The sequence below is a fragment of the Sciurus vulgaris genome (assembly GCF_902686455.1).
Source record: "Sciurus vulgaris genome assembly, chromosome: 13".
Classification (NCBI taxonomy): domain Eukaryota; kingdom Metazoa; phylum Chordata; class Mammalia; order Rodentia; family Sciuridae; genus Sciurus; species Sciurus vulgaris.
Window position 1 is genome coordinate 99,700,883 of NC_136474.1, and position 26,664 is coordinate 99,727,546.

Genomic DNA, 26,664 nt, shown 5'->3' on the forward strand with positions numbered 1-26,664 from the left:
AAAGTTGATGTTGTCTGAGGGGTAACTTCAACTCATCACAAGTGTTTACTAATCAGACCTTGTTCCTAGAATCCAAGGTGACTCAGTAAAGGAGATGAATGCAAAATGGAATCAGAGATGATAATATTTCATTCTGCTTTTAGCTACCCATAGGACATTTGCAGGCAGAAAAGAGGGGTCTAAGTCTTCGTCTCTGCCTTTTTTTCAGGAATAAGAACAGTGGATGGTACATGGTATTGAATGATGAAATCAATGAGGAATGTCCAGGTCAACGTGGCTTGCTGGCTAGCTGTTCAGTAAGGCACAGCAGCCTGTGTTTCCAATGTGCCCACACGTGTCTGTCTGCTAACACCCTTACCACTTGACCAACTTAAAAGAGTTTTCTTTTAAAACTGCTAATTTGGCAAAAATTTGTTATCTTACTTGATTTTGTTTACTACTTTAAAAAGTTTCAGTGCTCATTCGTGATCTTCAGTAAATTATTAACCTTTTGTTTGTTTATTTTTATCTTACAAGTTTTCTACAAAAAATTTGCCTTTGCCACATGGCAAATCTTTTTCTACTTATTTTTATGTCATCTTTCTTAAATGTGGAGAAATGTGTGATTTTTATATATTCAAATCTTCCAACCTTTTCCTTTGTGGTTTTTACTTTAATCGTAGACTGTCCGTTTACTCCCAGTATGAGCAAGCACGTTATCATCGCACAGCACTTCCGTGTTCTCAGCGTTAGTGTCATCCCATTTGTGCTCTTGCATTTCAGCATGTTTTTCATGGATAAGTAATCTACCTTTTCTTTCCTCTTGGTCACTTAGGTGACTGATAGCACGTTTAGAGGGCCTCAGGCCTATGACAGTGTGAGCTCCCCTGGCTTTCCTCTCCACTGCTGGCCACACATGCCCTCCCTGTGTCCACCTGCTTTAGGTGATAGTCCTTGTATCTTGGACTTGGCCTTCACTCTCTTCCACCACCAATTACTTATTTATTTTTTTCATTGTTTCTTGCTTTCTTTGAGAAACATGAAATATGCTAAGAAATTTTTGGGTGGTTTCTTTCTGTTCATGAGTTCGACCCCGTGTCACAAACCTCCATAGCAGCTGCACATCTGTCTTTACTCTCTCCCTTTGTTGATCTGTTAGCTCTCTCCCAGAACTGGCCTCCATACCTGGGAGTCATTAAGAGTAAACCACCTTCATATAGTTATTGGACATTAGAGGAAGATGGGGACTTGGGGACAGCTCAGAACTGTGTTGGACCCATGTCCCTCTCACTGCCGTGTCACCACGCAGATGGACATTTGAGTTTGTGTATGTGAGTAGGCCCATGGGAGAGGAAGACTGCATTTTTTCATCATCTTGGTTTTGATGAGAGTCTCAGGAGCTGTTAAGAACCACTTAGGTGAACAGAATTTTGTGTATTAAACTCTGGTAGTTATTTTGGCTCTTAGCTCATTAACAGAAAATGGCTTAGAAATTTCCTTTATATGAACAGGACAACCAAAATTTTGAGGTAGATGTCCTCCCTGGGAACATCATATACTTTTTGTTAAATATTTCAACTTTTGAGATATTTTCAAACCACTGTCATTTCCTGTGCATTCTTTATCTGGTGAATGCAGTAAGTTACTTTGTTTCAGTGTTTAGTTCTGCTTATTGGTTTAGGTGGGCAGCTCTACCTTCTGGCAGCATTTGCACTGTTAATTGGTGATTACATAGATGGTATACCTACTACAGTTAGGTAATTTTAGAGGGGAGTGATTGGCTAATATAATTTACCCAGTGAATAACATTTCAGTTTTTAATCTTTGAATGTTTCTTACCATGATATCATATTTTATGATTTCACTATCCTTTTTTAAAACTATCTAATTCAGTTTTTACTGCATGAATTTTAAAAAAGAATTTTATTTATTTGAGCTTCTTAAAGTATTTTGGTCATTGCTAAAGACTATTTAAATGAACATATTTTGATCATTGCTAACAAATGTTTAAGACAAAAATTTGGTATTTTCTCTGAGATGCTTTATCACTTTCCCATCAAACTTAGAATTTCTTCTTACTTCCTAAACTGTAATTTTTACCATTGATTTGTTGATGTATTTCATTTCATTTTTATTACTTAATTTCATTAGACATAAGTTGGCAAGGGCAGGGGCTTTGTCTGTATTGTTCCCACTTTATTACCAGCATGGAATCAGGAAGGGGCCGTGTGCTCTGAGTGAATCTCCACTCCCCCAGGCTTCCTCAGCGTGGGCACCTGTCAAGGGGAGGTGCTGTGCTTACCCATCTTCAGCAGGTGTGCATGGAATTTCTTCTCATTTGTTGTGTCTTCCTCAGTTTCATTCATCTTTATAGATATTAGTGTGGAGCTTGTTTACTTCAGTTAATTTTAATGCTAAGTATTTTATTTTTGGTAGTTATTGTAAAAGGTTGTTTTCTTGATTTTTTTTTTTTTTTCAGATAGTTTGTTATTGGTGTATAAGAACATCATTGATTTTTAAATTTTGATTTCGTGTCCTACATCTTTATTGAATTCATGGTTCTGATGGTTTTTTGGTGGAGTCGTGGGTTTCTGATAGTAAGGTCATGTCATATGTAGACAAGTATGATGTGACTCCTTCTCCATGTGCATGCCTTTTGTTTCTTGCTCTTGCTTGATTGCTCTGGCCAGGACTTACATGTTGACTAGGGGTGGCGAGAGCCAGCATCCTTCCCTTGCCTTGTTCAGGTCTCAGAGGAGAAGCTTTCAGTCCCCCATCCAGTGTGCCATCAGCTGTGAACTCATCATAAATTGTGGATATTGGTGTGTAGTTTCCTTTTTTGCTGCATCCTTGTCTGCTTTTGGTATCAGACTAATAGTGACAGCGCAGTAAAATAAGTTTGGAAGTATTCCCTCTTCAGTTTTTTGGAGTGGTTTGAGTAGAATTGTTATTCTCAAAATGTTTGGTAGAATTCAGCAGTGAAACCATAGGTTCATGGGGTTTCTTTGAAAGGAAACTTTTTATTACTGATTTACTTTTGTTACCATTAACTTGTCTGTTCAGATTTTCTATTCTTTATGAGTCAGTCTTGGTTGGTTTGCTGTGAGCTTGTTGTATATGTCCTTTATTAGTTTGAGAAACACTCCTTTTACACCTAGTTTGTTGAGTGTTTCCATGAAGGATATTTAATTTCATTAAATACTTTCTCTGCGTCAGTTAAACTTGTCATAGAAGTATGTGTCCAGGAATTTATTCATTTCTTGTAGGTCACTGAATTTGCAGATGTATAATTGTTTATAGTATTCTCTTATGTTTCTGTGGTATCAATAGCAAATATATGCAGTCCAACCTAAGTGTCCATCAGCAAGTAAATGATTAAGAAGAATAAAGAAAGCATATCTCTCTCTCTCTCTCTCTCTCTCACATACACACACACACACACACACACACACACGCATACATAACAGTGTACTTACTATTCAGCCATAAAAATAGAATGAAATCCTGCCATTTGTGGCAACATGGATGAGTCTGGAGAACATTACATTAACTGAAGGAAGCCAAACACAGAAAGACAAATATGACATGATCTCACCCACTTGTGGAATAGGAAGTGGATCTCACAGAAGTAGAGAGGAGAAGACTGGTTACTAGAATAGACTGGCATGATAGTGAGGAGAAGGGGACAGGGAGAGTTCAGAGTTGCAATTAGAGGAATCAGTTCTAATGTTCTGTTGCATGGTAGGGTGAAGATGGCTAAAAACATGGTATTGAAAATGTCCAAATAGCTCAAAGAGAGGATTTTGAATATTCTTACCACAAAGAAATGATAAATACATGAGTCAATGGATATGCTAGGTGTGAGTTGATTATTACACATGGTGTACTTGTATTGAAACATCATATTATACTCTATAAATATGTACCATCATTTTTTAGCAATTTAAAACCGAAGGAAGCTTTGGTAAGATACTCGCATTAAAAGAAAATGGAATTCAAGGATTCAGAATGCATACTTCCTGAGGCCCCTTACTCTCCCTCATAGTACTGGCCATGTGTCTGCCTGGACTAGTCTCACAGTGACCTTTGTCTTTATCGATGTTTGACTTCAAAACCTGCAGAATTCAGTTACCTCAGAGTGCCTTTTCCTTGCCATGAGTCGCAGGGCTTCTGTTTTCAGGCTTGCCCTCCCTGCACTGTGCTGCTGGCGTTCAGTGCCCAGACCCCTTCTTCTCCACTCTGCCTCTGGCTGTGCCTTCTTTTGCTGAGAGTGGCTTTCTGAGTGCTTGAAGCCTCCTTGGTGGTTTTGGGTTTGCTCCTGCTGCCTTGGCTTCTTTGGCCTGGCCTGAATCCCAGGCTCATTCCCTTCCACACCCTGGGACTCCCATCTGTTTTTCAGCTTCCAGTTCATTGCTTGTTTACCTTCTCATCAATCTTTTCCCTTCTATTTGATGAAGTCCAAGTTTTACTTTCTTTATTGTGCTTTGGTGTCCTGAGATCAGTTTTGCATAATCCAAGTTCAAAAAGATTTTCTGCTGTGTTTCTGCATTTTCTTCTATAAGTTTTTTAGTTTTGGGATTTATATGTCCATTTTGAATAGATTTTCACATTTGGTGCAAAGCATGGGTCTGAGTTCTTTTCCTATGTTTGGATGTTCTGTTGCTCCTATCTCTGTATTTTAAGAAAATTACTCTTTTCTTGCAACTTTGCCTTTGTCCCTCTTCATGTGTGGGTTTGACTCTGAACTCTTTTTCACTCCATTGTCTATTTGTCTGCCTTTATTTTAATGCTTTATTCTTTTGACTGTTGTTGCTTTATATTCTTGAAGTGGAGATTTGTCCTCCAACTTTGTTCTTCATTTTTAGAGTCGTTTGGGTTAGCCTAAGGATATTTCTGCATAACTTCTAGATAGTGTCAATTTTTGTGAAAAAGCCTTCTGAACTTTTGATTTGGACTACTTGAATCTGTATCTCAATTTGGGGGAGAATTAACATCTTAACAATGTTGAGTCTTCTGGGTCTTGAGCAAGAGCGCTGTTTCCCTTAATTTAGGTCTTTTAAAATTCCTCTCAGCAATATTTTGTTATTTTTATGTTTAACTGTCATCTTTAGGTCTTCTTTTAAGATTTTCTTTTTGTGAAGGGTTTTGAGCAATTTGATTATGATGTACCTTGGTGTACAAGGTATGATTTTCTTGTTTTTAATTTTTTAATGCTTGGAGTTCACTTGTGTCATGAGTTAGAGTTTTCATTAATGTAGACAATCTTAGTCTTTGTTGCTTCCAGTGTTCATTACACCACACCCTTTCATATCTGCACAGTCTAATCGAGGTCCTCACACAGCTCTTGGTCTGTTTCCAGGCTTCTTTGACATTCTTCTCAAGCATGGTAGTTTGATTTGGATCTTCTTTATATCCTGTGTGTCTCCACCTTCTTGGATTTATGGAATGCAATTTTAGTAGTGTTTTCATGTCCTTATCTGCTAATTGTAGCCCTGCGCGCTGTGTGTCAATGTTGACTGAATGGTTCCTCCCCTCACGTGGGTCCTGGGTTCTTGCTTTTTTGCATGCAGTCTTTGTGAATTTTACCTTTTTGGGTGCTGGATATTTTTATATTCCTGTACACATTACCGAGCATTGTTTTGGGATGGTGTTAAGTCACTTGGACAGAGTCTGACCCTTTTAGATCTTGCATTTTTGTCTCATTAGATGAATCTGGAGGTTGGAGTAAATTATTTCCCCTGTGAGCCTGGCTTCCTTAAGTATTCTGCTGGGTACTGTGGTTTGTGAGTTTTTCCAGTCTGACTGGTGGGTGCTTTGAGAACACTACCTGTGTATTCTGATCTCTTCTCCACTGCCCTCTTCTTTGGATACTTAATTTTTCTCAAAAACATGTCTAGATAGGCTTGTTCTTTTTTTCTAGGACTTCTATCCTGTGCTTTCCTTTGGCCGACCTACTCAAGGCCTCCCCATCCCCTCATTTTCTGGCTAAAGTGTGCCCTCTCCTAACCCTGTTCGTGTGTACATCTGTCCGCCAGCATCCCTGATCCCTGTGCTGTGGACTAGTCATTTTTCCATAACGTTTACCACCTTCCAGCATGCCAAGTAGCCATTTAAACTTGTGTAGTTTGCCATGTGCCTAACAGTCATGCCCAGGACAAGGACTGCAAAGGAGGAGGTGCTGCCTTCAGATCGTATTTTTTGAAATATGGTCTCAGTGCTTTAATGTATTTTGGGGTTTAGTCAACTGGGATTTGCTTCTCTGGAGTGTCTTAAAACCTGGAGTAGTAGTGCTGTCCACATCATGAGATAATTTGTAACTTTTTATTAAAGTAGAATTTATGCCAGTATTATTTTCCTAATAGTTAGGCAAGCAATTTCAGAATTAGCTAGAAGTGACCTTAACAGTAGTTTTGTCCCACTCATTTACATAATGGAAAAGTGAGTTTCTTGAAATTACTTTGGGAAAAACTCTATGCAAGGTGGCTGTTGTGGCCTAGAGAGCAAAGTGATGGGTTGGGTGGCACAGCAGGAAGGCTAGCTGGACCTCCTTGCTTTGATGTGCCTTGGAAGAGGAAGCATGGGTACCACCCTGCCACCTCAGCACTTCTCCTATGCTCTTGTGTTCCCCCTGGGCTTTGTAGTCTCCTGTAGGCTTATTTAAACTCTGCTCTTCAGACTGCCTTGGACTCTTGGGTAACTTGATAAAAAGTTTCTTCTTGCTTTTTCAGACTTAAAAATCTTAGAGATCTAAATTTTGTATATTTTAATCATTTATTTAAATGTTAGGTGTTAAAATTATCTTCTCAACTAAATATATTCATGAAAAGTAAGTTATGTTTTATTTTACTTTAATGGATGAGTTTTAAGCTTTATAGATTAATTGCTGTGACGATATTAGAGCCTTCTGCTTATATTTGTTGTTCCTTTTATAAAAAATCAGTTTTATTGAGGCATAATTTTGTATACCATAAAATTCACTCATTTCAAGTTTCAAATGATTTTTTTTAGTGAAATTAGAGCTGTGCAGCTGTCACCTCTGTTGAATTTGAGATCCCTCATAGCCCATGCAGTGAACGTCTGTGCCTCCCACCGCCCCCACTGGAAATTAACTCAGGAGTACCACCACTGAGTGCATTGTATGCAGTTCTTTAAAAAAATTAAAAAAAGAAAAAATTTGAACAGGGTGTCACTACATTGTTGAAGCTGGTCTCTTACTTGTAATCCTCCTACTTAAGCCTCCCAAATAACTGGGATTACAGGTGCATGCCACCACACTGGGCCCATGTAGTGAATTCTCGTCCACCCTTTCTATCTTTTTCCCCTGTCCCAGGCAGCTAGATGCCAGTCTACTTGTTGTCTCTGTACAGGGTCCATTCGTGGATGCGTCACATATGTGGAATCACACAACATATGGTCTTTTGCATCTGACCTCTTTCCCTTAGCAAATGCTTTTGTTTGGGAGGTCTGTTCACATTGTGGCTCATGTCAGCAGTTGCTCTGTCTTGGTTGAGTAGAGTTGGTAGACCACAGTGGGTTTATTCATTATAAGTTGATTAGCATTCGGCTCTTGGTTTTATACTGTGTATTGAGGATGAAGTAGCCCCTCTTAGTTTATTTCATATGTGACGTATAGGATGATACAGAACTGTTTGTTGTTTAAATGCTTTGAGATTATTTTCATTGTTAACACGTTTCCACGTATGGTGTGCATCAACAGATAATGTGGAAATTTAAACTGTGAAATGATTTCTTTTGCTGAGAAATTAGTAACTAAAGAGGTACAAAGTCTGTACCCATGTAACTTTCCCTCTAGAAAGGTACAGAGTATTTCCATCATCTTGAGGTTGTCCCCATGCCCCTTCCCACTCATCTCCCTGTCAGAAGCAGCCACTGTCCTGAGGTCCTCATAACTTGGTTCTAGTTTTTCTAGCTCTTGATATAAATGGAATCATACAGTATGCACTCTGTTGTGCTGTTTCTTTCACTCAATGTCCTTTTGAGATGTAGTATTGACGTTGCATAGACAGGTCACCTTCCTTTTTATTGCTGAGTAGCTTCTTATTTCATGGTCATCTGCTCTGCTTAAGGTGGGTGCCCAGCAGTTTCCATCTTCTGGCCTTTGTGCATAAAACCCTGATAGATTTTTTCATGCATTGTGGATGTAAGTTTTTGTTTCTGTTGAATGAACACCTATAAATGGGATTTCTTGGTTGCAGGATGAATAAGTACTTAACTTTTTAAGACTGATAGCTTCCCATAGTAGTTGTGCACTTGGGATCTGAGTAGTGGAGGTACTGTGATCTTTGGTATCCCACCCACTATTTATTTATTTATTTATTCATTTTTGGTACTGAGTATTTACCCTGGAACCCTTTGCCACTGAGCTGCATTCCCAGCCCTTTCTACTTTTTTTAGACATAGTCTTGCTAAGCTGTGTGGGGCCTTGCTGAGTTGCTGAGGCTGGCCTGGAAATTGTGATATCCCTTCCTGTCTCCCAAGTCACTGGAATTACAGAGACGCATCTTTGTGTGCCTGACTCTCACCCTGTTCTTACCCTCACACGTGGGACCAGGGGAACTCTCCTTATAGCCATGGAGAATGTGTGTCCCTGATTATGATGGCTCTGAGTACATTTTCATGACTAGTTTGTTCTTGTGAAGTATATGTTCATGTTCTTTGCTTTTTAAAAATTGAGCTTTGCCATTTTAGTGTTGTGCAGTGGTAGTTCATTTATACATATTCTAGTTAGAAGTCCTTGGCCAGCTGTGTTTGTTGTGAATATTTTTGTCTAGTCCAGCATGTTTTATAGAAGAATTGTTAAACTTTGATTAAGTCTAGTACATCAGTTTTTTCTTACATGGTTAGTACTTCCTTTGTCCTTGCCCCGAATGTTCTTTACTTGTAGATTCCTGAGCCCCTTTCCTAGAAGCCTAATTACTTTAGGATTCACATTTGGGTACTTGAAACTTGAGTTTGTGTGTGAGGTGGGATCATGGTTCCCAGCACCTTTGCTGCCGCCTCCTTGTGCTGCTTCATAGGGCTGTGTGCCTGGCCCAGGGACTGTTTTTCGAAGTACCTGCCCTTCCTTCTCTTGGTCTGTTTACCACCAGCATGCTGTCTTAATCACCGGAGCTTCAGAGTAGGTCATGGAGTTTTCTAGCGTTGTTTTTGCCCTTTTCAAGATTTGGTTTGGTTGGTTTAGATCCTTTCTATTTCCATGTTTGAATTGGCCTGTAAGTTTCTGCAGAAATCCTGCTTGAATTTTGATTGGGATTTTACTACATTATTAGATCAGTATGGGAGAAAATTCTCTAAATTCAGCAATGTTTCATAGTTTTTTGTAAAGAAGTCTTCCATATCTTTTGTCACATTCAACTCTCAGAACTTTTTGGATATTACTGTAAATGGTATTGTTCTAAAATTTCATTTTCCATTTACATGTGCAGTTGATTTTTGTATTTTTTTGTTTGTTTCCTGTGAAGTTTCAAATTGATTCATTCTGTTCTAATGTTATTTTTATAGATTTTTAGAATTTTCTATGTGGATGATCACATCATCTGCAAAACATTTGGTGCAGATTCTTTCCACTCTTTCCACGTAACCTTGTTCATGGTGAGGCCTCCAGTACAGTGCCATTGGAATATTTTTTTTTTATTTGGTGCGGGGTACTAGGGATTGAATTCAGGTGTGCTTTACCACACATAATATTTTAAGCTGGGTCTCTCTAAGTTGCTGAGGCTGATCTTGAACTTGTGATCCTCCTGCCTTCTGAGTCGCTGGGATTACAGGTGTGTACTACCACATAGACCTAGTACAGTGCTGTTGGAAGGAGTTGGGAGCAAACCTGAGTTGGGGGCACTTGGAGAAGACTGTGATGGGCAGTTGGTGGACAAGGGCAGATTTCTCTTTTGTCTGTGGCCCTTGGGGCAAACTGTGTGGCAGGCTTCATGCATCTTTTAGAACTGGTGAGGATCCAGCTGTTCTCATGCTCCTCATGACCTCTCCCCTTTGCTGTGCTGCTGTGAAGACATTAGTGGGTTCCTCTTCTCCCTGGAAGTTTTGTCCTGTTTTGGATTTTAGTTCCTGAGAGATTTATTTGTGTTTTCAGCTCTTAGGCATCCTGGAAAATCCATCTGAGGCTTAATCGCTTCTTTGTGAGTGGGAATGGCACTCTGACACTCTGTGTAGGTGTGTAGTGGGGAGCTTAGCTTCACGTAGGCTCACGTGCTGAAACATGGTCCTTCCAAGGCAGCAGCACCTCTTAATCCAAAGTGGACATAGAACACACTCTGTTTGTGCTAGATTTCTATTTTAAAAGTTGGCTACCTCCCACCGATACCACCTTGCACCCGTTTTGTTAGGATGTAAGTGATGAGTATGTTTTTATCCTTCATTGACGATATCGGTGTCTAATAGATGTGCCTTATGAAGTCTTACTGATTTTCACTCATTACGGGTAGCTTGGGGGAGATTCGGGTCACGTTCCTAGTTGCTCAGTGATGGGATTCAAGCAGGTGGAGTAGTTGTCACAGTGAGGTGGGTGGAACAGGGAGCTCAATATGGGACAATTCAAGATTCAATATGGGACAGCCAGAGTGTTCTAGAGACTCAAAAACATTGCATTGAGCAAAGAAGGAAAGTACATTGGAGCCTAGCTGGTTGCAGCAGTGGCACTGGCTCACTGCAGAGGAGAGGAATAACAATGAGAGAAAACCCAACTAGCGGATTTTGAAAAACCGGAGGTCAGAAAAGTCTGAGCTTAACTGATCCAGAGCCTGCACCAGGAACTATTTCTGTTTCTCAACTGGCAGTGAACTGCTGAGGTGGAAGCCATCGTGAGGAGGTCATGCTGCAGCTGCTGCTGAGGGAGCCAGGAAGTCATAGCAACCACTGCCAATACTGTCCCAGCAGATGCCTGATAGGTGGTCTGTGGTGTGTGTAGCAGAATGTGAATGAAACAGGCACAGAGAAGATTGTACTCAGGGGGATACAAGTCAGATAAGTGAAGGGGAGCCCAGCTCAGCTTTTCCTTTGAGTCTGGCTGCGCATGTGACCAGCTGAAGAGGGTCGGCAGTCTGAACATGTGGGTAGGAACGCCCTAAGCCTGTGAAGTCTGTTTTCCTCGGCAGTATAGTGTGTATAGGATTGCCCACACAGTAGAATTCCTGGGAGGCTTCTAAGATCCAGACTCCCAGCAGAGATAGGCATCCGTCTTGCCTTCCTGGTTTATTGATCTAGCATCCTGAGCAGATATCACCTAGCAAAGTCCCAAGCCTGATGGGACCTAAGCCCCAGCTGTAGGAATCCTTTGTAGAACTCTGCAGCAGCTTTCTGCTTCCTGATAGTCATGTCCTGAGCTGCCTCATCTCAGGCTTAATGGAGTTGGCCCTCAAACCGAAACCTTTGAAACCTGAAACCGTAAGCTCCAAATAAACTTTTTCCTTTACTTCTCTCCTCAAAAACAAAAACAAAAACAAAAACAAAAAAGAAAGCAACAACAAAAACAAAAAACAACTCTGTTATCTGTGTGATAAAACTCCAGCTGACACTACTTCCTACTCTGTCCTACTTCATATGGGTGAGAAGGGAAACAGCTATTGCAGCAGCTTCAGAGTTAGGCTACTGCAGTCACAGCTTTGTGAGGAACCAAAAAAAGGGGAAGGTGTCAGTAACACTTCAGGCCTTGTGCATGCTCTGTCTCTGTCTTCCCTCCTCAGTACTTAGCCCAAGAAGAAAGGACAGTTGGGCATAGTCAGTGAATGTCCATTCTCTTTAACTATTTTGAGAACCTCAGGGAAGAACCTTTTCTTTCTTTCTTTTTATTTTTTTGTTCTTGCTGTGCTGATTAGTTCCTGACCATACATATTTTTTTAATTTCATTTTTAACATTTTAAAAAATTACTTTTTTTTTTTTTTGTCTTTTGAGAGGGTTTTTTTTTTTTTTTTTTTTTTGATAACAGTTGTGGTTTTATTGTGTCCAACATATCAATAAATGAACTTTGAGCCTGAGCCTGTAGCTGCCCTATTCTCCTTGCCCAGCCCTAGGCACCTGCCCCTGCTCACCTCTCCCATTCTGGGGAGAAGGGGCGTATACTGGAGGTCGCCTGGCTGTGGTGTCTCACCTTTTAGGTGTGCACACCAGAAGCATGAAGTGGGCACTGGAAGGTTGGAGGTTTTAAGCTCACTTGATAGCACATCTGCATGAGTAGCTATCCTTCTGAGCCCCAATGGAAGGCCTGGGGGCTTCTAGGAAGCTGCTAGTGATTTGCCTGGTTCTGTTCAGACATCTGAGGTAAGAAGGGCTAGAGGAGCACCTTGTCTGGCCTTCACATGGCAGCAGGCATATAAATATAGGTGATATAAATAGTCCAGCTACTAGCTGAAAACAACCAGAGGAAGGGATAAAGACCAGCCCCCAAGGGCAGGTGGGCAGATTGGGCACTGAGTGGCCACTCTGGCAACTGAGAGTGGAAAGTATACTCCTGCCCCCTGGTGGTTGGAGGGAGAGACGTGTCCAGCCTCCAGGGCTGGTAGGCGTAGCACCTTGAAGATGGAGAAGCAAGGGGGCCAACTGAGTTGTTAGGTGGCTCAAGCCACTGGCTTTAGAAAAATCATCCAACTGGAAAGGATCTAGATCATCTAAGGAATTCCTGTCAACTTACAGATGAGAAATCCAATGCCCAGAGGGGAACGACCTAGCTGGGTCACAGCTTGTTGCTCAGCCCAGTCATCACTCCATTCCACCTCAACCAACAAGGCCCACCTGCTCTCCAAACAGGAAAAGGAAGTGAAACAATTGGGAGCAGGGAAGAGTTCATATAGATAATGATACTCCTAGGTGACTAGCCTCTTCCAGTCAAGGATAGGCCAGGAAAAAGGTGAGGTGAGGGACAGAGCTTCTCCTAATGCTAACACGAGTAAGCACATGTGCATCACACATACAATACCTGGATATTCATTCTCAAGTCCAGGCTAGTGCCTTAAAAGTGTGAGTGTGTGTGTGTGTTACTGGCAGGAAGCTCAGGAAATTGGGACCCCTATAATAGGACCCAAATTGGGCACTTTCAGCATGACAGCTCTGCTTCCTGTCCAGGACAGATAGAGGGGGCACTGACCCACAACTCTAGGCAACAGTGGAGAAAATCTGACGTAAGCTGGGAGGTAAAGCAGGGAGGGTATAGGAAGGGGAACTAATCAAAATTATCTGCATTTCTCAGAGTTGAGAGAAAAGTGGCATGGGCCTGAGCTTGCCCAGATGCCTGGCCTAGTGGAGTGCTCCCTCTGCTGACCAGGAAGGACAGACTGCCTACAAATCTCCCTAGCCCTCAACCCCATCCTCTAGAGCTCCAGAAGCTGGAATAGGGTTGGGAGGGTAAAGAAGGAATGGTAGCTCTTCAGCCATCCAAGGAGCCACTGCCCTTGTTCTTGCGGCTGAGAGGGAAGGCAGACTTGCTCTGGGGCTGGGTCATCTTGCTGGCCAGGTAGACAAAAGGGCTCCAGCAGGGAGCGGCGGTCAGCCACTGACACCTCCCACAGCTTCACCTTCTCTGACTTGGCCCAATGCTGAGCCACATCTGGGTCTACACGCCGCTGTTCCTGTAGGTCACACTTGTTGCCCAGGACCACAATGGTGACCTCCTTCTTATCCTTAGATTTGTCAATCTCCTTCTTGAGTAGCTCCACACGCTGAAAGGACTCTCGGCTGTCTGTGCTGTAGACCAGGACGTAGCCATCAGTGCAGGAGAAGCAGTGCCGGGGCAGCTCGGACCCATCCCGAAGCCCCCGGGTGTCGTAGAAACGCACCTGCTCCCGCACTCCCCAGTCTGTCTCAATAGAGCCCACATAGATATCTTCCTGGGTCTCAATCATCTCAGAACCCACTACATGGTTCCCATACAGGAGTTGTTCTAGGATTGAAGTTTTCCCCACGGAGGCCTGACCACACACGACCACCTTGCAACTCTTCCCCATGCTTAGCCTTCAACCTGGGCAGCCGCAGGACCGCCGCCTTGAGAGGGTTTTTGGTTTGCTTATTTTATTTTGTTGTGTTTTTCTTCTTTCTTCTGCTAACAGCCAAATTCTATTATTCTTCCTATTTTTCTCCCTTTATTTTGTTTTTCCAATTTTTTTTTCCTCCTCCTTCCTTTTAAGCATCACTTACTACCTCTCTTCTGCATTATCTGTTCACTGTTTGGACATTGGAAATTCTTTTCTACCTTCCAGTCATATTTTCCTTTCTCTTAACTATATTTTTTTCTATTTTTTAGTCATAATTGGTTTATGTAATTCTTATCTCACCATTCATCTTCTTGCAGTAATTACTGCTATAGGTGACATAGTTGACACCTGTTGTTTGCTTTAATGCCAGATCTAGTTCATGGTTATTTATTGTTTTTGTTGTTGACAATTGCTGACCCCACCATTCCTATTTTTGTCATAATTAATATGTTGTAGATCTCTTAGAGACTGCTGCTGAACTAAACTTAGCCAAAATATAGTGCATATTGCTCCACACATGAATTAATGGCACTCAAACATCAGCTATACTTCAGTACAAAAAATAGCCATGACAAAAACTCAAACCAATGACCAGGCCCTAAATAGGAACGGCTAGTGTGGGCTCTCAGGTCCCATACACAAACATCCACTGCTATAGCAAAAACATTTAACATAAAGTCTATGGGTACCACACCTGCGAGAATGAATTTCAAATCTAGATCACTTTAAGACACTTTGGCCCTAGGGTTGGAGGCCTGTACCCTCAAAAGGCCCATACAAAAGAGTAGAAGAGAAATCCATCCCAATTGATGCTTAAAATCCAACACAAGGAATAGAAGTATGAAAAAAACAAGGTAACATGACACCTCCTAAATTCACCAGCAACTGACTCCAAAGCTATTGAAATGGGTAAAATACCAGATAAGGAATTCAAAAGAATAATTATAAAAATGATCAGTGAATTCCAAGAGAATACAGAAAAACTACTGAATAAATTAAGGACTAGAATATGAATGAGAAATTCAATAAGAAGATAGAGTTATTGAAAAAGATCCAAACAAAAATCTTAGAAATACACATAAAATAGCAAATGTTTGGTTGAAAGTATCACTTATAGAGAAGACCATGCTGAAGACAGATCTTGGAGCTGGAAGACAAAGTTTCCAACCTTTCACATTCAGACGTTATTAAAAAAAAAATAAATAACCACAATTAGAATATATAAGAACTGTGGGACAATTTTAAGAGAACAAATTTAAGAATATTTGGAATGGAGGTTGTGAGATGCATGCTAATGGGAGGGACAATGCCTTTAGGGAAACAATGGAGAAAATTTTTTTCAAAGCTTGAAAAGGAGATGGACATCCAGATACAGGAGGCATTCAGAACCCCAAATAGACAAGATCAAAAAAGACCCTGTCTGATTCATTACAATTAGAATGCCTGACATGCAGAAAAGGGACAGAATTTTAAAAGCCTTAAGAGAAAACTCACATTTAGAGGCAAGCCAGTCAGAATCACTTCTGATTTCTTAGCTCAAACTGAATGCCAGGAGGGCTTGGAATGATGTATTCCAAGTCCTGGAGAAAATAATTGTCAACCAAGATTGCTATATCCAGCAAAGCTGTATATCAGAATCAAAGAGGGGGAAAAAGACCTTCCAAGATAAACAGAAAATAAAGGAATTCATGGGACTATTAAATTGCACTACAGGACTTAGATAAATACTACACACAGAAGAAATGAAAACAAACCCAGGGCTCAGAAATGAACAGATTTCATTTGAAGAGCAGCTAAGCAAATGAGAAACAGGACCAAATTAAACATTAGACAAGTCAAAATAGTAAGAATTAAGAGACATCTTTCTATAATAACACTGAGTATAAATGGTCTCAACTCTCCCAACTAAAAGACATAAACTGGCAGAATGAACTAAAATACAAAATCCTACTAAATGTTTGTAAGAGACACACAAAGACCACCACAAGGTGAAAGTGAAAGCATGGAAATTGATATACCATTCTAGTGGAGACTTCAGACGAGTTGGAGTAACTATTGTCATATCTGACAAAGCAGACTGCAAGACAAGATTAATCACAAGAGACAAAGAATCACTCCATACTGGTAAAGAAAACAATCCAGCCAGAGAATATAACAGTAGTAAATGAGTCCCAAATGTTGGTGCACCTAATTATATAAAACAGGTGGAACCTGAATTAAAGATGGAGATATTACCTAGTATACTAGGTGATGTCAGCACAGCTCTCCCACCAATAGATAGTCATCCAGACATAAACTCAATAAAGACTCTTTGAATCTAAATAATATAAATCAATAGAATATTTCATCCACCAGTAGCCAAATACACTTTCTTAGAGGCTTCTGAAACTTTCTCTAAAATAGACCATATTTTAGGCCATAAAATAACTGTTAGCAAATATCAAAAATAAAAATTGGTATAATTCTTCATCTTACTGAATCATAATGAATTTAAATTAGAAATAGACACCAAAAAAATGACAAAAACTACATAAATACATGGAGATTGAACAATACACTTTTGAATGATGATTGAGTGATAGAAGAAATCAGGGGCAGAATTTAAAAATTCTCAGAGCCAAACGAGAGTAGGGATTAAGACATACCAGAAACTCAGACACTATAAAACCAGTTCTAAGAGGAAAGATTATAGCTATAAGTGCCTCCATAAGAAAATCAGACAGATAACAAGTAGACAACTTTATGATGCACCTCAAGGCCCTTGAACAACAAGAATAAACCAATTCCAAAACCAATAGGAGGAAGGAATGATTAAGATCAGAGCCAAAATCAATGAAATTGAGAAGAGAATAATGCAAATGATCAATGAAACGAAGAATTGGTTCTCGGAAAAGCTAAACAAGATTGATAAGCCCTTAGCCAAACTAACCAAAAGAAGAAGAGAGAAGACCTAAGTTAACAAAATTAGAAATGAGAAAGGAAAGATCACCCCAGACATCACAGAAACCTAGTAGATAATTAGGGACCATTTTGAAAACTTATACTTCAATAAGATGCAAAACCTAGAAGAAACAAATACATTTCTAGATACGTATGACCAAAATTGAAATGAGAAAATAGAAAATTTAAACAGAACAATAGCTAGTAATGAGACAAGCAGGAATAAAAAGCCTTCCAACAAATGATAACCCAGAACCAGATGTCTTCTCAGCTGAATTCTAAAGACCTTTAATGAATAACTAATGCCAGTATTCCTCAAATTATTCCATGAATGAGAGGGAAATGGAGCACTTACATATTCGTTGTCTGAAGCCAGTATCAATCATTACTCATACCAAAACCAGATAAGGACATTTCAAGGAGAGAAAACTACAAAACAATATCCCTGATGAACTTAGATGCAAAAGTACTTAATAAAACATTAGTGAATTTTATTCAATAACATACTAGGAAGATTCCACATCATGACCAAGTCGGTTTTATCCCAGAGATGCAAGTCAGTAAATGTAATTCAAGGGCTGGGGAGATAGCTCAGTTGGTAGAGTGCTTGCCTTGCAAGCACAAAGCCCTGGTTTTGATCCCCAGTACCGCCAAAAAAAAAAAGTAATTCATCATGTAAATAGAATTAAGGACAAAAACCACTTAGTCATCTCAGTAGATACAAAGAAAACCTTTGACAAAATTCAATACCTGTTCATGATAAAAACAGTGAAGAAACTATGGATAGAAGGTATCTACCTCAACATAATAAAGGGTGTATGCAAAAACTCCAAAGCCACCCTCCTAGTAAACAGGGAAAAACAAAGCATTTCCTTAAAAATATGGTAAAAGATAAGGATAAGGACGTTCACTCATCTACAGAGAAAGAATCAGGAAAACAATCCCATCCCACTCCTCTAACCCTAGGAATAAATCTAACCAAGGTTGTGAAAGATCTACCATGAAAACTAGAAAACTGAAGAAAAATGGAAGAAAACCTCAGAAAATGGAAAGACCTCCCATGTTCATGGACAGGCAGAATTAGTATTGTGAAGATGGCCACACCACCGAAAGCAGTATACAGATGCATTGCAGCCCCCATCAGAGTACCAATGATATTCTTCAGTGAACTAGAACTAGACAAAAGAATCCTGAGGTTTACTTGAAAGAATAAAAGACCCAGAATAGCCAAAGCAATTCTAAACACCAAGAATAAAAGCAATGCTTGAAGTATCATAATACCTGACTTCAAAAGTTAACTACAGAGCCATAGTAGCAAAAACTGCATTGTATGATATAAAAACAGACACAGACCAATGCTACAGCATAGAAAACACAAACCCACACATTTATAGCCATCTGATCTCTGACAAAGGCGCCAAAATCGTACATTGAAGAAAAAGCAGCCTCTTTAACAAATGATGCTGGAAAAACAGGTTATCCATATGCATAGTTATGAAATTTTGGTTCTTATGTCTCATCCTGCACAAAAATCAATTCAAAATGAATCAAAGGTATAGAAATTAGGCCAGAAACTATGCAACTTTAGCATATAGGCAATGACTTTCTTAATAGTACCTCTAAAGTGCAGGAAATAATGCCAAGAATTAATAAATAGGATGCATCAGATTAGGAACCTGCACAGCAGAGAAATCAAAGTGAAGAGGGATCAAGAATGGGAGAAAAATCTTGGTTAGCTATTCTCACAGGAGTAATATCTATAATATATAAAGAACTGAAAAAAGTTAACACCAAATAACCCAGAAACCCAAAATATAAGTGGACAAGTGACTTAGACAGTTCTCAAAAGAATAAACACAAGTGGCCAACAAATACATTAAAAAATGGTCAGCATCATTAGCAATTAGGGAAATACAAATCAAAACTACACAGAATTCATCTCACACATCATATGGCAGTCATCAAGAATACAAATAATAACAAATGTGGAAGAGGATGTGGAGAGAAAGGATTGCAAATTTTTACATTTTTGATGGGATTGTAAATTAGTACCACCATTATGGAAATCTGGTTCCTCAAAAGAATCTGTGTGAATCTACCATATGACCCAGCTATCCCACTCCTCAGTATTTACCCTAAGGAATTAAAGTCAGCATACTAGAGCAGTACATGCATACTCATGTTTATAGCAGCATGATTCACAGTAACTCAACTGTAGAACCAGACTATGTGTCTATCACTGGATGAATGGATAAAGAAAATGTATATATGTATACCCACTGGAATTTTATTTAGCAACAACAAAAAATGGAATTAGGTAATTTGTGAGAAAAAGGATGGTCTCCAGACCATCCTGTTAAGTGAAGGAAGCAAAGTTCAGGAGGTCAGCACTCCTGTGTTTCTCTCATTTGTGAAAGCTAGCAAGGAAGATGGAAACGAGTAAGTGGTGATCCCGTGAAAAGCAATGGCAGATCAGTAGATCAAAGGAAGGGGAATCAGGGACTGGGAAGAAGGGAGAAAGGAGGCAAGTGTTAGGGAGGGTTATTGACCAAATTGTTATTTTGTGCACACTTACTAATATGTAGCAACACATTCCACCATCATGTACAACTATAATGAACAAGTCAAATTATGTAGTACTATCTTTTCCTTTTGTGGTTTTAAAGCCTTAATTTTGGATGTGTATTTCCAAAGAACATATTCAGTGCCATGAGAGTTCATTTTAGTTAATGTTTTGAACTAATCACAGGATCTGAAATTTAGTAGATGCTCATACTTGAATATTTGCAGCATCTTAAACATGTCATTTAGTGGTGTATTCATGGAATTTATGTTTGTTGTGTGGTTGAGGTGGTCTGAAAGGGGTGGGGGGGTCTTGATGGACAAATGCAGGGTGTGTGTCCCAGGCAGCAAGAGGAAGCAAGGGACAACACACCATTGCATGATGCTGAGTTGGTGAGATAGAGCAGGAGCAGTAAGAATGTAGACAGCAGGTATAGCCCAAAAGTTAATGTGGTGGTCACTTGTAAAGAACTTCTGTGCCATGATACACATCTGAATTGTCTTCTAATGCATTACCTAATAATGGAGGTTTTAGGGTGAGGATAAACCTAATCCTGTTTTTTAAATTGCATCATTTGGAATTCAGATTGAATTAGGGAAGTCATAGAAATGGAGACTTTTTGGTGCCATATTCTTTTTATACAGGCCACACAAACAAGCAGCAGCATTCTGCACTGCTCTGTGTTGTGCTTAGGACTTCCTGCGGAAGGGCCCATACAGCTTCCTTCATGGTACAAATCACATGAAAGCTTCCCTTCTTGGGAGGGAACCTCAGCTTTTTGGTTTTGGAACCACAGTGTCAGAGAACATTTATTACCTTACTTGGTAATATTCACTATTAACTCTTTCCTTTTTTTCTGGCAGTGCTGGTGGTTGAACCCATGGTCTCAGACATGGTAGGCAAGTGCTCTTACAACTGGGCTATAACTTCAGCCCTTACCTGTTTCATTAAAAAATAAAAGACTGTAATGTATGATGTTGTGTTACCTGTAATAAATGGAGTAGGATTTTTTCAAAGAAAAAAAGTGTCATTTGCTTCAGTGGTAGCATTGACATTGAGTTATCTTTGTATAATTAGAGCTTCCTTCTAGTAAGTGTGCTCTGAAATTAAGTCTGAGTGCACATTTCCTAAGCACAGTGTATTGTGTTCTGTGGGCCAGTTGTGTCTTTCACATGTGCCATAGGTTGTTAAGTTTGTTTCCCTTCTCTCACCTGTAACATTAGTGTGTTGCCAGTGTCAGCTACCAGCTCGGTTAACCAAGGGTTGTCCAGAAATCAGATTGCCAGCATAGGCATGGCTGTTAGAATGAGAAAGAAAACGAAGTGTTGCCTGGCCTTCACCAGCAGGCAGGTTGTGGAGAGCAGGTGGGTCTTTCCCCTGGTTCTTCTGTTCAGTGCCCTGAAAGTTCCCTGGCCAAGGACTAGAAGTTACTGAGTTCAGGTAGTGGTGGAGACACTGAAGGAAATGGACATAGTCCCCTGAATGTAGGTTGACCGTATTCAAGAAGTTAGTACCTATTAAAATAGCTTGACTGTTAGGAATGAATGCTATAGCTGAGCAGACTTGGAGCAGATGGCCGTACTGTTTTGTGAGTGGACAATACTTAACCTGATATTTTCTTTTTTTGAGATAGGATCTTGCTGTGTTGCCCAGGCTGGTCCTGAACTCCTGCCTCGGCCTCCCAAGTAGCTGGGGCTACAGGTTCACGCCACTGTGCCTGGCTTGTTATTCTAATATGTTGTTCATAGTGTAATGTTAACATTTTGACGCTGTCCTTTGCCCTGAATTTTTTTCTTAAGAAAAATCACAAGGGAGTTCCATAGAAATGAGTAGCAGTCACTGTGTAATAATGTAAACATCAAAGGTATTTTAGTCAGCTTTTTTGCAGCTGTGACTAAATGACCTGACCAGCACAACTGTAGAGGAGGAAGAGTTTATTTGAGAGCTCACGGTTTCAGAGGTCTTAGTTCATAGAAGGCCAGCTCCATTCCTTAGGTCTCCATGTGAGGCAGGACATCATGGTAGAAGAGTTTGGCAGAGGGAAGCAGCTCACATCATAGGGAAGCGGAGAGAGACTCCACTCTCCAAATACAAAATATATACCCCAAAACCACACCCCAGTTTCCACCCTTCCAACCACACTCTGCCAGTTCAATTAATTCTAACAGGTATTAATTCACTGATTCTGTTAAGACTGACAACCCAATCATTTCTCCTCTGAACCTTCCTTCATTGTCTCACATGTGAGCTTTGGGATACCTCACATCCAAAGCACAACAAATGGCTATCAAATATATGTCTGTCACTGTGTAACAGAATAATAAACCTTTCTTGGGAATTTAAGATCTTAATTAAGGAATAAAAAGCATGTTTTCTGTTTCAAAGTATTTCAAATGTATTTATTATATTTATTACCCCTAGGTGTTTCTCTCATTTTTTAACGTGTCTATTGCAAAGAATGTAAATAGGGAGAAGGAAGGAAGCATGGAGTGTGTAGCCAGGAAAGGAAGTGAAGTTGAAAATGACAGAGTTCTGTGGAGTATGCTCAGGGCCTGCAATCAGTGGGCATCTTCAGTGTCAGATGCTGGACTGTAAAACAGTCCTGAGAGCAAGAAAGAAGCTTGAAGTGACCAAGCTTGTGATAATTAAGACAGACATTCTTCTCAGTTCTGTCCTGTGCTGTTCAAGCTACAAGTAGAGGATGGTTTTATATAGTATTTGCTTTATTTCTTTTTCCTGTGAGATTTGTGCCAGTGTCATTTATGATATTAATATAAGGATTTTTGTAATCTCCACGTTTTTCAGCTTTCATTGTCACATTATTTTATTGAGTAGTGTTTTTCATCACTGGCAACTTCACTGAAAACTGAAACACTGCTGAGTGCAGGAAGAACCTTCCAAAAGGAATCCCTTTCCCAAAGACCATGAGGAAATTCTTGCCTTGTTTTTCTTTTAATTGTGGGATAATTATTTGTGAGTGAAATTAATTGTGAGTGACAATGTCTATCTGAAATCTGTTTTGAAAGTACAAGTCGAATATAGACAAATTCCTGGTGTTTTGGTTTATTTCATTGATTGATTTTGCCCTAGAGTTATTTTTAAATATCTGTCAATTCAACTTTGATCTCTGGTGTGCCATTGTTTCCTTGAGTTGATTGTACTTCTTCTTCTTTTTAAGGTAAAGTGCAAGTTAAGAGTTCAGACATACAAGTTGGAGACCTCATCATAGTGGAAAAGGTTGATGCATTTTAATATATTTTAGATCTGTGTATATGCCAGTCATTAACATTTAGCTTTATCACATGTAACTTTTGAACCTGAATGAAATTGGGATAGATGTTTTAAATCCTAATGTCCTTATGTAAGTTTTGATGTGCTTGAACAAAAATCTAGATGCTTGTACATTCTGTTTTCCTAAAGTGTATTTTAATGTATGTAGGTAAGGTCATATTGTGACTGAAATAAGATAGGTTGTTAATGATGCATTATCAGAATTATTTCGTTTTATCTCAGTCACATTAGAACTTGTTAATAATACTCTTTCAGTTTTTGGAACTTCTTGTATAGATAGCTATATTGTCTGTAGTTATTGAATAAGGTTCTTATGGTTTAAAAATTTAAAGAGGGAGAGCTGAATGGAAGTAAAAGAGCACTAGAAAAGAAAAAGGGTAGCTAACTGAAGGAAGAAGTCATGAAAACCCGGCAGAGATGAGGGATGGAGGTCGTCAGGGTGGCCGATGGTCTGGAGAGGGAGTGACAGCCCAGGGGTTGCCCTTGCCTCATCCTGGCACGTTTGTGCTTGGGGCATCATCCCCTCTAGAGGGGACCATACTTGATGTGTAATGTCTCCTTTAACATCCTTGGTAACTTATTTTAAGGCTCTAGGCCACCTTTTTAAAAACTCTGTAGGACACTTTCCCATCAGGTCTCCCAGTAGACTGGGACTTTGGGGTCAGCTGAGCACACATGGGCAGACCCAGCAGAGGGTCTCTGCCTCCTCCCACTAAAGTGCTTTTTTTATGATTCTATGCACAGATTGTGGTTGGCTTTGCGATTTCATTTTTATAAGATGGGGTAAAAGCAAATAGTGTCATTCATTTGCCTAGTTTCAGATGTGTGGATATTGTCAGTCACTGGCCTTTTATCCCTTACAGTTTTTAGAAAGCTTCCCTCTTTCTTTTGCTATTATAGAATGTAGTGGTGACCATCCGATACATTTGTACATTTCTATAGGATAGATTCTGACTAGAGAGATTACTCAGCATGTTAGTCATATAATTTTTGCTAGTTTCTCCCTTCCTTTGTCATAGGCTGTGTGTTTACTATATTGATGATTAATGTTATTTGATTACCTTCTGTTGTACTTTACTTTTTGTTGCTGGGCCTTGAACCAGCCTTGTACGTGCTATAAGCATGTGCTGTATCACAGAGCCTCCAGTTATATTTTAAATATGGTATAATAAATGAAAAAGGGAAGGAGGCTAATTCAGGTAAGCCTGAAAAGGCTATTTTATGTTTCAAGTGTAGAGTTGATATTTTTGAGGGTTATTAGGATAATTTACGAAAGGTTGTTGGCAATATGGAAGAGCTTCTTGTCCTACTTTAAATATTACACCTTTTCCCAACCTGATAAATTCATGTAAGGATTTAAGTAAGGGAGTGAGTTCCCTTTACTGTTTGTTACTTCTTGTTACTTGTCTTAGGGCTTTCAAATACTGTTTTCTGTTTGTCTTTTAACCCAATGGCCTGATGTAATGCAGGTACTCCAGGGCAAAATGAAGGAGTCCGTTTATCAATCATGGAGCCTACTTCCTTATGTGTCTTTTTAGAGTATGCAACTATTTTCTCTCTGTATTCCATGCCACTTTGAGAGTGGCGTTGAGAACAGAAGTGTCCTCAGCTCCAGAACTCTTGACATATTGAATAAGCTATTATTGTTGTGTGTCTCAGGTGGAAAACCATGAATTGTAGCTTTTCTAATTTAGACCCAATGTTAAGGACTTTACTTGTTAAAAATACTATTTGTAAGAGTTCATTGCTTTTCATTTTTTTTTCCAAAGAAGCAATCTTTTGCTAAAAAAAGTATGATTTAATAGCAGCTGTATCAATGGATACTTGCAGAATATTACAGTGCTGTAGATTATTCTAAACTTTAATATAATATTAAATAAAATGAAGGCTCTCCAAGTATTTATTTAAATAGTAATTCATTCCAACTGAAGGTTATGTTATTTTATGTGTATAATATGGGAAAGAAAGAAATGCCAAGTTGTCTCCTAGCTTAACAGAGTGTACCTAAAACTTGGGGTAAACCTGTTTGTTAAAATGTTGCTTCTCCAGCACATATCAAGTAAGGAACTTGTGTAGAACCAGGAGCCTCTGGAAGGGGCAGGTGGCAAGCGCAGCCTTTGCAAAGGCTCTGTGGCCCATGGGTATGGTGTGTCTCCTTGGCTACAGGACCAGAACAGACTGAATGGACCCTGCTGTAAGTGCCCTTTAAGCCTTGATCAGAAGAACTAGCTTTTGGGGGAAGAGTGTGTTGCTTTTCCTTCATCTGGGAGCAGCCATTTACTCTCTTATTTTTCTTAGGTAATACAATTTGATAAATAAGCACTGTTAATATGTATTGTCATGCCCAGAAGAAACACAACAAAAAGTATATGAAGAAATATACTATGCAGTGCTATAAGTAACCTAAGATTGTCCAACAAGGACTCGGAGTATACACAAAAAGGGAGAGATGAAAAATGGAGAAAATGATAGAAGGCAAATAAACAATGTAGACTTGCATTCTATTTGTTAATAAATTACCTTTATTGTCAGTGTTCTGAACATACCAGTGAAGTGAATGGCAGAGTGGATGGAAAACATGACTGAGCTCTATGCCACTGATAAGAATGTCTTCCCGTCCAATCAAAGTGTGGAGAACAAATGAGAGGGTGTGGGTGGTAGTGTGCAAGAGAATATCCTTCATCATAATGGGGAAAAGTCAGTAAGAAGTTGCATTAGTAATGTAAAAGATCTGAGGAGCAACAGTCAGGTCTAGTTAGTTTCACTGGAGAATTCCTTGAAATCTTCAAAGGAGAACTATCAGTTTTGTATAATAGTTTGGAAATTTGCCCAGCTCATTTTATGAGGTCAGGGTTATCTTCATACGAACACCAGAAAAAACTCCCAGAGAGAATTATAGGCTATGTGCTAGATGTCCCCTCAAGAAAATAGTCAGAAATATTTTTAAGAAAATATTTACCAGTTGCTATCAGTAATATATAAAGAGAGTTCCTCAACATGACCAAGTCGAGGTGACTGCTTGAATGTAAGTCTAGTCCTGCATTCTGGAGTCAGCCAATGTGACCCACTCTATCAGTAGACCAAGGCAAAAATCTCATGTTCCTGTCAGTTGGTGATGAGAAAATATTTGACTAAGTTTAATACCCAGTCAGTATAAAAGCCTTCTGTAGGTAGGATTAGAGGACAGTAGCCTTATTCAGTTAGAAAACATCTACAAACCCTGTAGCACATCTTGTGGAGTGTTAAAGACTAGAGCTATTCTGCACTTGGACACAGGAATGTTTGCTCTTAGTACTCTTAGCTGGCTGCTCTCCTCTCTGAGTAAAGCAAGAAAGAAAATTGAGGACACAGAGCTTGGAAAGGAGACATAACAAATATCCCTGTTATAAGATCAACTTGCAAAAACACTAACCACATATCTATGAAATGATGATGAGCATGTGGAAATGAAAAATCTTAACACTTTTATAGTCCCTCCCGTGAAAGTGAACTCTCAAGCATGCTATGAATTATAGGACATTGACACAAGCAATGGAAGAAGACCTAAGTGAATGGCCATATGAAGTTTTTGGGTTGCAACATTATACAGTTTTCCAAGAATTGGTCTATGGGCTCAGTATAATTTCTATCAGAGTCTCAGGAAATTTTTTGTTTATTGGTAAGTTATTTCCAGACAGCTAAAGTAAGCTCCATAAAGATGTAGTGCCTGCTACAGAGCCATCTTGATGAGCTGAGTGTGGGTGGAAGCAAGCTTGAACAGAACCCATGCAGAGCCCAGAAGTGGTCACCAAGACATACCCCAGTGCTTCTGATAGAGGTGCCAGTCACTGCAGTAAAATGGAGAGGAGGCACCTTTTTGACTGATGTGACTGGAGCATCCATAGGTTAAAAAT

At 39.6% G+C, this 26,664-nt stretch overlaps 2 protein-coding genes across 9 annotated transcripts in view; one reads left to right on the forward strand and one right to left on the reverse strand.

The window, feature by feature from the left end:
• The window catches only part of ATP9B (ATPase phospholipid transporting 9B (putative)), a 251,906-nt gene that overhangs the window by 52,546 nt on the left and 172,696 nt on the right, over positions 1-26,664 (forward strand). For all 8 annotated transcript variants that reach the window (XM_079109169.1, XM_079109170.1, XM_079109167.1 and 5 more), the window contains one exon: positions 22,659-22,717. In XM_079109169.1, coding sequence (XP_078965295.1) covers positions 22,659-22,717 — 59 coding nt within the window. The remainder of the gene's footprint in view (positions 1-22,658; positions 22,718-26,664) is intronic.
• On the reverse strand, positions 11,932-13,981 carry LOC306643192 (NF-kappa-B inhibitor-interacting Ras-like protein 2). Its single transcript, XM_079109189.1, is given in 2 exon segments — positions 11,932-13,472; positions 13,474-13,981. Coding segments are annotated over 2 exon segments (576 nt in total). The 5' UTR covers positions 13,951-13,981; the 3' UTR covers positions 11,932-13,373.